This window comes from Polistes fuscatus, unplaced genomic scaffold (genome assembly GCF_010416935.1).
Source record: "Polistes fuscatus isolate 324 unplaced genomic scaffold, CU_Pfus_HIC Scaffold19, whole genome shotgun sequence".
NCBI classification, from domain to species: Eukaryota; Metazoa; Arthropoda; class Insecta; order Hymenoptera; family Vespidae; genus Polistes; species Polistes fuscatus.
In genome coordinates, this window is record NW_025113095.1 from 534949 (window position 1) to 550256 (window position 15308).

The 15308-nt window shown below is 38.6% G+C and overlaps 4 protein-coding genes across 5 annotated transcripts in view; 2 read left to right on the forward strand and 2 right to left on the reverse strand.

Moving 5' to 3' along the window:
• LOC122515929 (ionotropic receptor 25a) overlaps window positions 1–170 on the reverse strand; it is a 29562-nt gene extending 29392 nt beyond the window's left edge. For both annotated transcript variants that reach the window (XM_043633431.1, XM_043633429.1), the window contains exon 1: window positions 30–170. The gene's annotated coding sequence lies outside the window, so the exon portion shown is untranslated. The remainder of the gene's footprint in view (window positions 1–29) is intronic.
• A 3545-nt stretch (window positions 171–3715) lies between these two features.
• LOC122515930 (delta-1-pyrroline-5-carboxylate synthase) lies at window positions 3716–9168 on the forward strand. The gene is made up of 6 exons (XM_043633432.1): window positions 3716–4311; window positions 5376–5712; window positions 6754–7401; window positions 7478–8295; window positions 8360–8650; window positions 8736–9168. The coding sequence occupies exons 1-6, from the start codon at window positions 4213–4215 to the stop codon at window positions 8901–8903; spliced, it is 2361 nt and encodes a 786-aa protein (XP_043489367.1). The 5' UTR covers window positions 3716–4212; the 3' UTR covers window positions 8904–9168.
• Window positions 9169–9742: 574 nt separating this feature from the next.
• LOC122515931 (U4/U6 small nuclear ribonucleoprotein Prp4) lies at window positions 9743–12344 on the reverse strand. Its single transcript, XM_043633433.1, has 5 exons — window positions 12116–12344; window positions 11410–11943; window positions 10921–11298; window positions 10618–10831; window positions 9743–10465 (listed from the first exon to the last, which is right to left on the reverse strand). The coding sequence occupies exons 2-5, from the start codon at window positions 11930–11932 to the stop codon at window positions 10006–10008; spliced, it is 1575 nt and encodes a 524-aa protein (XP_043489368.1). The 5' UTR covers window positions 11933–11943; window positions 12116–12344; the 3' UTR covers window positions 9743–10005.
• Window positions 12345–12578: 234 nt separating this feature from the next.
• On the forward strand, window positions 12579–13917 carry LOC122515936 (cysteine-rich hydrophobic domain-containing protein 2). The gene is made up of 4 exons (XM_043633441.1): window positions 12579–13055; window positions 13210–13420; window positions 13493–13609; window positions 13692–13917. Exons 1-4 carry the CDS (start codon window positions 12937–12939, stop codon window positions 13740–13742), a joined length of 498 nt encoding a protein of 165 aa, XP_043489376.1. The 5' UTR covers window positions 12579–12936; the 3' UTR covers window positions 13743–13917.
• The last annotated feature ends 1391 nt before the right edge of the window (window positions 13918–15308 follow it).

Below are 15308 nucleotides of genomic sequence, written 5' to 3' on the forward strand. Positions count from 1 at the left end.
CAATCTCGTCGTGGTAGGTCGTCGCGTACCTGAGATCGGTTGATCGGTGGTGCAGGGCGCGGCGGCATGCTCCCGTCGCAAGACAGCGCCGTTCGACGAGCACTGAGCACCCAACATGGGCTCAGCATTCTGCGCCAACGGGGTTGCGTCGACGTCCAAAAGACGCGAACGCAGAACCCTGCGCCCTCGAAAATCTTCTCTCTCCCTCTTTCGGTTGCGCACACTTGCGTCCTAAAAGCCGAATCTGCGCAGAATCTTCCCCTACGGAATTGCTAAAAGCCAGATACCGAGGAAGATCAAATGGAAGACCAATGCTAAGCCTAAATTCTTCTCTTTTCTTTTCCTTCCTTCCTTCCTTCCTTCCTTTTCTTATTTTCTTACATTTCAATAATTCAACATTACTTTTATTATGTTTACCAACCGAAACGACCAACGAAATATCATTAACGTTGCTTATAGATATAAAACTGGAAGATAAGGCGTTATCAGTCATTAAAAGAGATAACGAATTATCGGAAAATACGGCAGAAAGTAATAAGGTAACGTATTTACTCGACAATAGTAATATTTGAAATAAATGAAATTCTTCGAATAAAATATGTTTCGAAGAAAAAGAAAAGCAACGAATCGCATAATAAATGAAAGATTTATTCGTACGTCGTTTGCAAGAAAACCGAATGTTATCGTAGCGATACTTTAAGAAAGGATATCTCTTTGGAAGCGCAAAAATAAAAGGGGTAGAAGAAGCTCAGCCTGTTGCGTCGCGTGGCCCCAAAAATGTTTTTCACGAGTCGCGAATGAAATCTAACGAACTTGTTATATTATATATATATATATATATTATCTAACGAACGTTCTTCTACGGAGGTTGTTTAAACGCCGATTAAAGTAGATAAAACGAGAGAGAGAAGAAAAAAAACGATTACGAGGTCACCGATTAAAATACGATCTCAAAAGTATTAACGATATCTTGATTTTTATCAGATAACCTTGTTACTATTATATCGCGCCTGAAATATAACTCGTTGTTTCCTCGATGTAAAGAATTTTCTACGTTTTATCGCGGAGCACGCGCAATCGTAATGTACATTATTATAAACATATTGCGATGCGTTACGAGACGACGATGATATTCGTTCATCGGCATGTCCCCAAGTATAAATCGTATATAGCTGTCTCCACGGATTTGAGGAATGCTTCGAGGAAAATTCATGCAAACGGTCAAGCGATAATGCGCAAACACGGCAGTAGTAGATTAGAAATTCCATTGCGATAATCCATTGTGAATCCGATGCGACGATTATGGAGCGACCATCTCCCAAAATACGTACGCTCGACGATTAACTCGTATCATTCGCGACTAAAATTCAATCATTTTATTGCAACTAATCGAATCGTTCCTTTTTTCCCTTTGTATTTTTCGATCGGTAGCGAATTATAAGATAAATTTAATGGAATCACGGAGGGAGAGAAAGTGCGAGCGAAATGAGATCGTGGCGAAATATTCGTCAGTTTTAATCGTAAAAGAACATCCTTGGCAAGTATTTTCCATATCAAAAGGAATCCCAATTTCTTTCGAGCGAGTTATTAAAATCCTTTTATACGAACTTTTCCTTCTTTATTCCTTTTATATTCGCATCTTCTTACTCGTTCTTTGTAAAACTAGTAATAATAAATTGGAAATGCAAATCCGATTGCCGTACGTATAAACGGGGAGGGGGCAAAAATATACGCGCGAATTTATAGCTAAACAAACGGATATTATTATCCTGCGATATGTCAAAGCATACACACTTGCCAATATATCGAATTACATCGAACGACGATGAGAAATAACGCGTTATAATGGTGCAAGACGAACAATGCTGCTTTTGCCAATAAAAGCGACAGACTCGTCGTCGTATCGGTGTATTATTCCAAATCCCTAATATCGTCCAATAGTATCATCATCATTTGCAAACACCCCACCCGTCTTTTCATACACGCGCGGCCAAAAGTTCTCGCGTAGTTTTATAATCCATAAGAAAAGTAATGAATTTTTCAAATCACCTAGAAGCTTCCGGTCCTTGGTAGGGAAACGTTACGCGCATACGCGAAAATTGATTAAAGAAGACCGATTTTTTGGACCGAATGGCCAAAGGATATCGGAGCTTTTTTAAAAGGTCTTTCTTCTCCCCGGGGCACGGGATAACCGAGAAAATGCGTTGAGCACCCTTGGCTCATCTTTTGCTTAATAAATAAATGACTCGAATGAAAATATTGCCGCGTTAGTACTCGAGCTGTACCTCGTAAGCCCTGTACGCGAGCTGTAAAAAGAATTTAATATTATTACGAGGCAAAATGCAAAACTACCCTTGCCTTTATTTTATGGTTGCTTTTACGAATATTCAGTCGAGAATTCTTATACCAGAGAGAGAGAGAGAGCATCGATATCATTTCGTTCAATTTTATTATTGCGTCCCAACGAACAAAACTTTATACTTTTACGATTAATCATCGATCGGATCTAACATGGTTATGTTATCGTTCGAATCTATGACTCGATCGATTTATGAAAAGCCTAGATCTCCTTTTCTTTCTACAACAATGCTCGTACTTATCTCTTTGTCTCTGTTTTAAAAATGAACGTACCGTTAGTCGTGCCATTCTACGGGATCGAATGAAATTTCAATTTTATACTTTAGCGAGTCGGCAAGATTATTTCGCGAATTAATGGATCTCTCGTTTTAACGATACGCAGTTACATTCGAAGCAGCTCGTTCATTTTCCAACCACGACTCAACGTGATGTATGATAACGAGATTCGAAGCAAGAAAGCGAGTGATTTTTTGTCCGCAATGGGACAATGGGCAAGTGGTCGATTTGTCGATGGTAGACCGCATCGTACCTTACTCGTACCTTACTCGTACCTTACTCGCATCGCATCGCAACTACGGGGATCCCAGGACGCCTGTGGTAAACCTCGACAGACTTACCCTGGAGACGCGTCTCTTCTCTAAACTACCAACAGTTATCTTACGATCATTTATCCTTTGTATTTTCCATTCCAACAAAAACACGCTGCCTCTCAAGATTCGACGATAAAGCATCGGTTTGATCCCCCCCCCTCCCATCCCTGAAATTCTACTTTGCCGTTGATTTCTCGTACAGAAGTACTACTCGAAAGGGTTGCGATTACATCGATCGTTACCCTTCCCCGTTTTCCGCTTTTAATTGTATAAACATCTCGAAAAGAGAAACCTTCGAGATTAAATTATCCGATAAAAGAGCAAGAAAAATACATCCTCGGTTTTCATTTAAAAACATTTTTAAAGAATAAACGAAAGATATCTAACAAGGAGAAGTTTTACATCTCGAAAGCAAACAAGCGATTCGACAAACTCGCGTAAACTCCTTCTTCCTTCGATCCTCTTAACTTTTTCGCGAAGATAAATTAATGCGAAACTTAAATGAATTATTTTTTTATTTATTTATACATCCAAGTAGTACTTGGTAAAAAATAAGAAATACGCGCAAATCGAAGATGTTCGTAGAAACTCGTAAAACATATGCGTGCATATTTGCAAACGATGATAACGCGATCGTAAGGGGTCAGAGTTCGAACGATCTTTGAACGGTTCGTGGAAGTGGTAGAAAATAATATATAACAACGAGAGGAAGAGAGGGAATTTGTTTGTCTCAAACAACTTGTCGAGAATCGTATAAAATCGTTCATAATCGTTCATAATCGTTCGGTCGATGATTTTGATGATTCTTTCTCCAACAGATTCGATTAGAAAGGTAAAGTCGATTCTCGAAACAAATCAACTTTCTTGTAATCTCTGAAAGAAACTCGATAACGTCGGATGTCGTTCTCGTCATCGTTGATTTCTTCGGAAGCTCGCTATCTACAATAGCAGTGTGTCGTTGACCATCGTGGCGGCTGCTCTTGCTACCTCCGTTCGCGAGGTTTTCTTCTTTCCCTCTCTCTCTCCCTCTCTCTCTCTCACTCTCTCTCTTTCTCTCACACGCAAACACCCTGACTCATTCTTTTTCTCTCTTGGTTTCTCGTTCGTACATTCGTTCGTACATTCGTTCATTTAGTCGTCAACATCTTATTTCTTCAATTACCCATTTGCAATCGAAACTCATGACTCTGTAGTACCATTTCGCTTCGAGAATCTTTGCGATCGATCAAATTGTCAAAAGGAAGTGAACAAAAACTAAGTCGTCATGTATTTATCCCTGGTGCTGTCGAAATTTAACAAACTTGGACCATGCGGAAGGAGATTTGCCTCGTCTTCGACGGGATTGAGATTACCGGAACAAACAGTACGTTTACATATATTCTTTTGCTTTACAATTTTCTTATCTTTTTCTCGAGAAAAATTTGTTTATCCGAATAATCGATTAATCTAACAAAACTAACGTTTCCAAAACGCATAGATCTAATTTAATCGTTTGATTTGTAACGTTAAGCTAATAATATTCGTGAAAATTATTCGGATCAAATTTGATAATCGTGCGCTGAAAATAATTCAGCGTTTGTAAATATTTCAATCGTACGTAAATAAATCTCGGTTAAAGAGATTGAACTTTGCTTTTATTCTATGTATGTACAAATAAAATACATTCTTTGCTCAGTGCGTCAGAGTTTTTGACATTGTACCTTAGATTTGACTAATTATTGAGTGCGATATCTCGTAGAAAAACTATTCGAGACAAAAGTTAAAACGCGTTAGCGAGAGGATTTTTGTAAAATAATAACGCGAAATGAATCTTCTTTCTTTGCGTTTCCTCTTCTTCTTCTTCTTTTTCTTCTTCTTCTTCTTCTTCATAATTGCATGTATTTTCGTAAAAATAAATCTCGCGGATCTCGAGCGGATTAAAAGATAAGAACGTTGCGCGAAATCGTTTACCGAGGCACGTTCTTGCGACTAAACGATTACATTGCAATTGCGAAACTATTCGAGATTTACGTCAAAAGAAAATTTATCGACGATTGCAAATGAAAAACGATTGAAATTACGAGAAAATGAAGAAAAGAAATAATACGTAACCTTGCGAAAAATTCGAAACGAGATTGAAACTTTAATAAGACGGACGGAAAAACAAGCGAACATATTGAAAAAACGTAAGACGAAATTTTGTTATCTAAATTACATGTCCATTGTTCTTCTCGTCGATTTTTATCTTCAATAATCTCGAGAAGATAACGTTGAAGCGTTACGAGCATACAAAATTCCTACGCGCGCATCGTCGCGTGATATCGAGCAAGGATAAAGCTACGAGATATGAGTCTCCTTTAGAAAAGAAAAATCAAATGTTTTGTAATAGAATGGTTCGTAGATTTAATCGGAAAAGTACGTAAAGTGTTTTTTTTTATTTTTTCGAAGGGCAATCGAGTAGAATTGCGAAGGGAGTTGCAAACCTCGGAGAGACCGCGACGAGCAACTACCTTCAACGATCGCAGCCAGCTGAAATATGCTCGTAGGTTAGTCGTTAAACTCGGAAGCGCGGTGATCACGAGAGAGGACGAACACGGACTGGCCCTTGGACGTTTAGCTTCCATCGTCGAGCAAGTGGCCGAGTGCCAGAACGAAGGTCGAGAATGCATCATGGTGACCAGCGGTGCCGTTGCCTTTGGCAAACAGAAACTCACGCAAGAGTTGCTCATGTCTCTGTCCATGCGAGAGACGCTCAGTCCAGCTGACCATACACGGGAACACGCCGGTGAGTACTCGCTCAAGGCCACGCTCAAGGCCACGCTCGAGGCCACGCGCTCTTTCGAGTGCATCTATTCAAATTATACACCCAATTAATCCAGGACAGATTTCAAAGGGAGGACAACGGAACATGCTTCGAGGGGCTCGTGCTCTTTTCTTTTTAAACCTTCCAAACCTATCGTAGTATATCCAAGTAAAGTAAAAAAAACCAAAGACCGTTGATAAAACTTTCGGTACGATCCCACGAGAAAAGAGCCAAGTCGAATGCAGCCAAGTTGCTGAGAATGCACGCACCAGTTTGCACACGCGTATGCAAATATAACGAATCGAATGGAATAAGTTTTTCTTTGTTTTTTGAACTACGGAAATTGCTGATAGATGTGGATGCCATTAGTATGCCAAATGAAAGAGAAAAATGGGTATAATAATATCTATATCTATTTTATCCATTTTTCTGGGAACGAATTCGTTTCGTTGGAAAATAAGCGAGTAAAAGTCCCTATCGAATCATTCGACTTGCCGAGTCAAGGATAAGAATTTCTCTTCCACGCTATACCTACATCTAGACGCGTCTTTAAAGTTTTGGTGTTATTCCTTTGCTAGAGATTAAATTAGCTGCCTGGCAAACTCCAAGTCCGCGGAGAGTTATTTCACACCTGGCAACTCCATTAAAAGCGAAGAAATACCTATTATCCGTTTCCAATTACCAATTTCAACTTACGACAACTCCTTCCTCTTCGTAATAAGTTAACCGAGTTAACAGTTAAATAAATAAAATCAAGTATGAGAGAAGTTAGATTTCTCTATATTTCGCGAAATTCTCAAGGACGGGGAAAGAAAAAGCGCCTTTTTCTTTTCCTCCTCTTTTCGATAAGAATTTTTGCCCGAATTCCCTGATCCAATTAGGAGGAGGAGGAGGAGGAGGATGAAATGAATTCGCATCTATCAAAGGAACTTTCGACTTTGTTTTGTTTCCTCCCTCCCTCAACGTAGAAACGATCCTCGATGATACTCGATTCTCTCGAAAATGATAATTACTCGGATGCAGGAACTCTTCTGGAGCCTAGAGCGGCGGCAGCCGTGGGTCAATCCGGGCTGATGTCTCTCTACGATGCCATGTTTGCGCAATACGGCGTCAAGCTGGCTCAGGTATTGGTAACGAAACCTGACTTTTACAACGAGGAGACTAGAAAGAATTTGTTCAGCACATTGAGCGAATTGATCAGTCTGAACATCGTACCGATCATCAATACGAACGATGCAGTCTCGCCCCCGCTCCACGTGGACGAGGAAGTCGCCGGTGGAAGTGGAAGAAGAGGAATATCCATCAAAGACAACGACTCTTTGGCGGCGATGTTGGCTGCCGAAGTTCAGGCCGATCTGCTAATTCTGATGAGCGACGTCGATGGTATTTACAATCTTCCTCCGTGGCAGGATGGCGCCAAGATGTTGCATACCTTCAGTTCGGACTTGAGGGGTACCATAAAGTTCGGTCAAAAGTCTAAAGTCGGTACGGGCGGTATGGATTCTAAAGTAAACGCTGCTCTTTGGGCTCTGGATCGCGGAGTTTCGGTAGTCATCTGCAACGGCACTCAGGAAAAGGCCATCAAGAGTATCATGTCGGGTAGGAAAATCGGGACGTTCTTCGCGGAGACCACCGGCTCGTCGACCCCGGTCGAGGTAGTCGCGGAAAATGGTAAGCTTCACAAATTCTTATTACAAAGGATAAGGTTACTATTATATTAAGGACTCGTTTGCGCGTCGTATAATAGCACGCGTCGCCAGCAGAGTATTGCAAGCTCTTAAAGCGGAGGAACGAGCGAACTGCATCAACGTTCTGGCAGATTTATTGGAAAGCCGACAAAAAGAAATTCTCGAGGCAAACGCCAAGGACTTGGAAGTTGCGACCAAGACCGGTCTCGCGAAAGCTCTGCTCTCGAGATTGTCCCTTACGCCTGGTAAATTGAAATCATTGAGCGCCGGTCTACGACAAATAGCGGAAGATTCTCTGAGAAACGTTGGCCGTGTCGTGAGAAGAACGAAATTGGCGGAAGGACTGGAACTTAAGCAAATAACCGTGCCGATCGGCGTACTTCTCGTCATATTCGAGTCGAGACCCGACAGCTTGCCGCAGGTAGCAGCCCTAGCTATGTCCACCGCGAACGGTCTCCTCCTGAAGGGAGGAAAAGAAGCTGCCTACAGTAACAAGTATCTCATCGAATTGGTGAAGGAAGCATTGAATACGGTGGGTGCCTCTAACGCGATTTCTCTCGTCTCGACCAGAGAAGACGTAGGCGACCTATTGTCGATGGAAAAACACATAGATCTGATCATTCCTCGCGGTAGTTCCGATCTCGTACGTACCATCCAAGAACAGTCGAAGCATATACCGGTTCTCGGTCACGCCGAGGGTGTCTGTCACGTTTACGTCGACGATCAGGCAAATCTTGCTAAGGCGCTCAAAATCATCAGAGACTCCAAATGCGATTATCCGGCAGCCTGCAACGCCATGGAAACTTTGCTTATCCACGAAACGCATATGAGCGGATCCTTCTTTACGGATGTTTGCAACATGTTGCAAAAAGAGGGAGTGAGTAAATATCATTTAATCGATTATATGCTTTTGCACTTTGATACATCTTCTAAACTTGCAGGTGAAGATCTACTCCGGGCCAAGGTTGAGAGAGTTACTGACGTTCGGACCACCTGCCGCTAAAAGTATGAGAACCGAGTACGGTTCTCTCGAGTGCACCATCGAGGTCGTCTCCGATGTCGAAGATGCCGTAACTCATATCTACAAGTACGGGAGCGCGCATACGGACGTCATCGTTACGGAGGACATGGAAAAGGCGGCTTACTTTCAAAGGGAGGTCGACAGCGCTTGCGTTTTCCATAACGCGAGCACCAGATTTTCCGATGGTTATAGATTTGGCCTTGGCGCTGAGGTAAATCTTTCATTTACCGAACAGATCAACGAGCAAATCGATTCTTCGTTCAATGTCGTAACCTCGTGTCACGTCACTTTTTAAGGTCGGCATTTCTACGGCTCGGATTCACGCACGCGGCCCGGTAGGAGTAGATGGTCTTTTAACGACCAAATGGATTTTGCACGGAGACGGACACGCTGCGGCAGACTTCGCTGAAGGCGGTAGCATGAGTTGGTTGCATCAAACTATGCCTTTGAACGACTCCCAATGAATCGAACACGACTAAATCTTTTCTATGATCTTTTCTATTACGATCATACATATATTTACGATTCATATACAAGCATTTATACAAAAAGTTTATTTCAAGATTATGCCAGGATCGTTCTTTGACGTGTACAGTAAACAAAAGAAAAACTGAACGAAGGATTTTTATTAAAGGAAGGCAAAATGATAAAGAGTTATTCGAAACGAAGAGCCGATCAATGCTACAATAAGTGTCCTCTCGTATTAAATAATAATCTTTTTTCTCTCTCTCTCTCTCTCTCTCTCTCTTTCTCTGTTTTGTATATAATGTAAATAAAATTATAGCCGATTAAGTTAATTATTATAAATGAAAGGAGATGCGAGCAAAGTGGAAAAACCTTGACGCTCGAACTCAACCTGGTTCTAGTAGTTATTCCTCGTTGAAATGAAAAAGTTCGTTAATAACGTCTAATAATATTTCTAATATAGAGGAAGTAGCTTGCTTTTACTTATTTTCTATTCTTATCCGTTACACACTTTCTTTAATCAATGTACTCGCATTATTAGTATTAAATTGTCATTAACCGGATAATACATATATATATATATATAATCAATTCTCGACATATCTTTAATGTTAAGAAAAAAAGAAAAAACAGAGTCGTTTGTTACTCATTAAAAATATTGACTAATAACGTAACTACTATGTTACGTAAGTAAACGAACTTGCGTCAATTGCTTTTATCAGAGATAACGTTAAGTTTGATACGAGGGCCAACCAAAGATGCACCATAACAACGGTACAGGGTCCAATAGATCTCTCTTTGATTGCGTGATATACCAGGAAATATACGTCTAACGATATATTCTAAAGCGTCGTGTTTTATTAAAATCTATTATTTTATCTAAAACGAGGATAATATCGGAATGCTCCGCTGACATAAGATCGACATAAGATTTTTTGTTTAAATGCGTATGCGAATAACGCGATGCAACGCGACCTATATTATTAACAATTAATACGCGCAAGGAAATATTTTTATTACTTAAACTTCTATGTCGAAAGTACAAATATATAATTCTATTTCCATTATTTAATGAGTATAATCCCTTAGAACGTAGATATGTTAAATATTTTCAGGTGCCCATAATTTAAACGTTCTATCGTAGGAACTAGTCGCGATAAATTTGTGATCGGGAGAAACATCGATGGACATCACTTTGCCATCGTGCCCTGGCAAAGTTTTTAACGGTTGCCAGGTTTTATTCGACCAAATTTTAGCCGTATTATCGTACGACGATGTAACCAAATACTGTCCTTCTCCTCTTTGATATTTCACGTCCGATAACAAATTGGTATGAGCAGGAATAGTATATATGCAAGACCTTTTCCGTAGATCCCAGATCTTGCATGTGTTATCTTCGCTCGCGGTGGCTATGTGATAACCGTTGGGTGAAAAATCGATACCAAAGATAGATTTTAAATGCCCTTCCATGAACATAATGCATCTACCCGTTCGTAAATCCCAAACTCTACCAAAAGAATCGTGACCACCGGTAGCATTGACGCTACCATCCCACTGAAAGCTGTATTGGAATAGAACACGTTACGTTATTATATATATATCTATATATATATATATCCTAAATAACTTAGTTAACTTACTAACTGGTAAGAGCAATTCATAATTAAATCGATTAACAGAAAATAGTTGTTTATAGACCGGTATGCCAATTACCTCATACAGTGTACGGCTCTAGCATGACCTTCTTGATGCAAAACTTCTGCCTGTTGTTCCAAATCCCATAACCGCCAGGAGGCGTCGTAGCAACAAGTTCCAAGAAACCTTCCCGATGGATGAAAGGCAATCCGTGAAACTCTGTGCGGTTCATGTCCTTCGACTTCTGCTAAAGGTTCTTCACCTTTACCGCCAGCCCATAATTTGACAGTGCCTAAAAAGGAACAGTTGCGTATAAAGCGATTTAAGAGAAAAATACAAGAAATATCTTAAATATGAATTGTTGGAAATGCAAGCATGTACCATCCGAAGCGCAAGATGCCAATACACACGTTTGCCCTGCTCCATCTCCTAGAATCTCTTCGGAAAGGGTGACATTAGGATGGAAAACGATGCAACTGACGTTACAGGCGTGTCCCTGAAGAGTTCGTAACAGAGTACAGTCTGGTACTGACCATAATTTGCATAAGCCAGACCACGAGGCTGTAGCAAGAATTTTTGAATTAGGACTAAACTGACAAAACGATATTGGTCTTGTATCACCAATTTGAGAACAATATATGGATAAGGCTTGTAACTTTTTCAAAAGTTCTTGTCTACGAGCTGTACGGGTAGCACCTGGCAATTCGAAATCCTGTCTTGCTTTTTCTAACCTGATTTTTGCCCTGGCTAAAGAAAAAGCTGCAAAGAAGAAGAAGAAGAAGAAGAATCAATGAGCTTGTAAATAAATGAATCAACAGAGTGAAGAGAAAGAAGAAACATTCGAACTAAAAGTTTATAAATAGAAATTACTTGCTATCCAATAACGAGCTATTTGAAGAGATTCTGGTCCTTCGTGATACCACGTAGATTCCGTGTCCCTTTCAACCGCGTGAGAAGGTTTTTCCTCTTCTTCGTGTTTCTTCTTTATCGCATCCTCTCCAAGGCTCGCCAGCAACTCTCTCAATCTGGTCCGTCTATCTGCAGGACCTTCGCCGAACAAACATATTGGCTCGCCCAACTGTCTTAAATTCTTTTTTACCTCTGAATCATCCGTGGATACGTTGATCTGTCTAGCCTTCTTCCTGCGTTCAAATTCTTCCAACAAGGCTTGTCTATCTTTGGACATTTCATCTTCCAATTCCATATATTCGTTGGAAATGTGTATGTTACCAGCCAAGGATACGTTAATCGCATCGTTAGAATTAGTGGCTTCTTTTTCTTCTTCCGAACCCTCTGCTGCTGCGGCAAGGCGAGCACGTTCTGCTTCTTCGAGTGATCCATAATGTACAATTTTTTGTTTCTTTACGTATACCAAATCTTCGTCGTCTGACATATTTTCAGAAACTATTGTAAATCAAATAAATTAATTAACATATTTATTAACAAACATTTCCCTTTAAATATACATTAAACTATTTAATGCAAACAAAAATATAGTGCACATAATAAATGTGCACGTAATAAAATGCAGCACAAACTTAACCTTCGAATGAAGTAACATTAATAAATATCATACCTTATTAATGGTTAATAGGGAAATTAACGTTTTTTCACCTTAAAAAAAATATCCCTTTAATACATACAATACTTGTACACTTGTAATTAATATTTAAAATGTTTATAGCAAGAATAAATAATACGTAAACAGTTATGACATATATCAACCGAATAAGGCGCGCGCGCACAGCTGCAGGGCAGCCAACTATATACAAATAAATAATGACCAGCTAATATCGATAATCGAATGATAATCGATTAATCGAAAGAATTGATTTTAGATGTTCTTAACATTATTGAAAGTGGAAATAATTTCGTAGATCATTAAAATATGTTTTGTTAACATTATAAATATAATTATGGAATAAAAGGATTGCTTTCGCTGTAGTTTTAACCTATAAAACTATGTAATATTAGCGCCTTATGCATTTGACATAAGGTTCACGAATCTATCGAGAAAACTATCGATGTGGCTATCGATGTTGCTATCGACGTGATTATCGATTTGTGTATCGAGAAGAAAATTAGTCAAAGAATCAGGAAGAGAATCGGCAAGAGAACAGCTGAAGGCTTCGCTGCTCGTATACTCCTTGTCATCGTTTAGTAGTTAAGAGACGATGATTTCGAGAACAACGGAGAAAAAACATGCGAAAGAGAAAGTTTCGAGTGGGATTTAAAGAGAAAGAAAATAAAAGGATACGTGCAACCCTGAATAAACCCTACCTTGCTGCCTTGTTACCTTTAGAAGAATAATCAAGGTTTAGTTGCTACGTGATATCGTTGTATATTCGTATACGTTGCCTTTTCGAGCGGGAAGAATCGAATTTGTTAATTACTGCTATGGCGGACTTTGATGCCATTTACGAGGAGGAAGAGGAAAATGAACAAAATTTGGAGGAACATTACGTGACGATGGTGCCTGATCCTATAATTATTCGTGGGGCTGGAAATATGACTGTGTAAGTAGTATATAGGTGTTTTTATCCTACGTGCCTCTCCATGTGTATACTCGATGCGCACTTTGTTCTCAATTCTGACGCACGTGCATCATATGCATTTCTAATTCTAATTATTTCTATTTCTTAATTAAATATTATAATTTGCGATATGCAGGTTTGGACTTAGCAATCGTTTCGAATCCGAGTTTCCCAGTGGCCTGGTATCCAGAGTAGCTCCGGAAGAATTCAAGGCAACCGTAATGAGAATAAATAGCGTCTTGAAAAAGACTTTACCGGTTAACGTTAAATGGTTATTCTGTGGTTGCGTTTGTTGCTGTTGTACATTGGGATGCTCTTTGTGGCCAGTTATTTGCCTAAGTAAAAGGGTAAGTCTTCGCTTCATTTGGACATATATTAACTATTCTATTATCTAATTTTCTTCTTATTATTTTAAATAGACACAGCATTTGCTTAATAAATTGTTAGAATGGGAGAATGGTAGACTGTATCATAAACTCGGGTTACATTGGCGACTAACTAAACAAAGATGTGATAGCTCCTCTATGATGGAATACGTATGTTAAAATTACATTACAATTGCACTCTCATCGCTTGTAGATGTAACTAAGCGATTAAAATAATATTATTGATTTGCAGGTACTTTTAATCGAATTTATTCCAAAAATACCGATATATAGACCAGATTAAAATGATGACTTGTACAATCGACGAAATAGGAAATATAACAGGCGCTTGATTAGCCTGATCGTTATTTTCCAATTATATCGAATGGATAAAAGGCAGTAGGTATTGCCGCAATGCCATAGATATTTGGTGGAACGCATATTTTTGTAAATATTATGCGTAGGAATACACAGTACAATAATAAGATAGGTATATGGGCAATAGCAGTTAGTTCTCAATTCACGCCAATGTTGCATTATATGATAATGCAATCTACGCAAGTTACTACATTGATTGTAGAAACTCGGTTCCTCCTTTTCGAGTTAACGTCGAGAAATATCGCGAGGAAGAATGGCGTAAATCGAGGTCCATCTGCGTATGTTATTACCATTGATTTAAGATACCTTAGAACGATTGAAATACGAGCCATTTACACTCTCATCTTTCATAATAAAATGAAAGAATCTTGTTGTTGATATGTGTATTATTGACGAATCGAGAAGGGATAAGATGGTATTTTATCATTTACGGAGAAAAAAATCTTAACGGATGCTCTTCTGAAAAAAAGCACTATTCGCAGCTTAGCGCATAGAAGCACTATTATTTCTTATTTTTCTTCGTTTACTTTTACCTATGTAACTAATATTTAATAATACAATCCTATTGGCTAATTAGTATTTCAATTCTCAGGTAAGAAATTAATCTCGATCAGTACAACGAACATATTCAATTGTAGAAAGTAATGTAAAAAGTGAAAATGACTCTAGGACAATTTTGTATAGTTCGCAAAATATATCGGATATACGTCATGTGTTGTTGTATATATTTGTGTATACGTATAGATTTATTTTATGTATAGGTTGATTTCTTACCACAGTGATATTAGAAATAACGCTATGTATGTACAGCTCGTGTACAGCTTACGAATTCATTTTAAATACAATTTTAACCAAATATTACAAAGCAGAATTATTTTATTGCGAAGAAAATCAATATGCTTTCGCACTTAACTTTTTATCCTTTAAGATCGGTGCATATTGTTGATTAATTGTATAATCATGCACGAGATAGTAACAGTCATTTATAATCGGCGTTGGTGCAAGGAAAAATAAATATTAATTGTCTCTTCTTCGTATTACTGTCATAATCATGTTTTGCGTGCAATTTGTCATCCTAAACAATATCAATTGTCTGGATAGCGGTGTACCCTGCTGCATGTTATGTATTATATATACACAATATGTATGTATTATATATATACAATATGTATCTCAGGATAATCTTTTTTTTTTATTTTACGTTATTATCATCAGATAATTAAATGAAAATTTATTTCTCATTTATTTAACGACTATACGATTCGTTTTGATTTGTTAGAAATGATGCGATAGAAATAATGATAAAATACAAAGTGAAATTTGTAATCGATACACATCGTAATTGATACCTTTGTTGCTATTCAGTGGCTGTGAACCAAAAAGAAGAAAAAGAAAGAGAAAAGAAAAAGAATATTTTTCCAATTGTATGTAAATTTTAAATATATACGCATTTACCAATAATTTCATCAAACTTGTATGTGAAACGAACAAA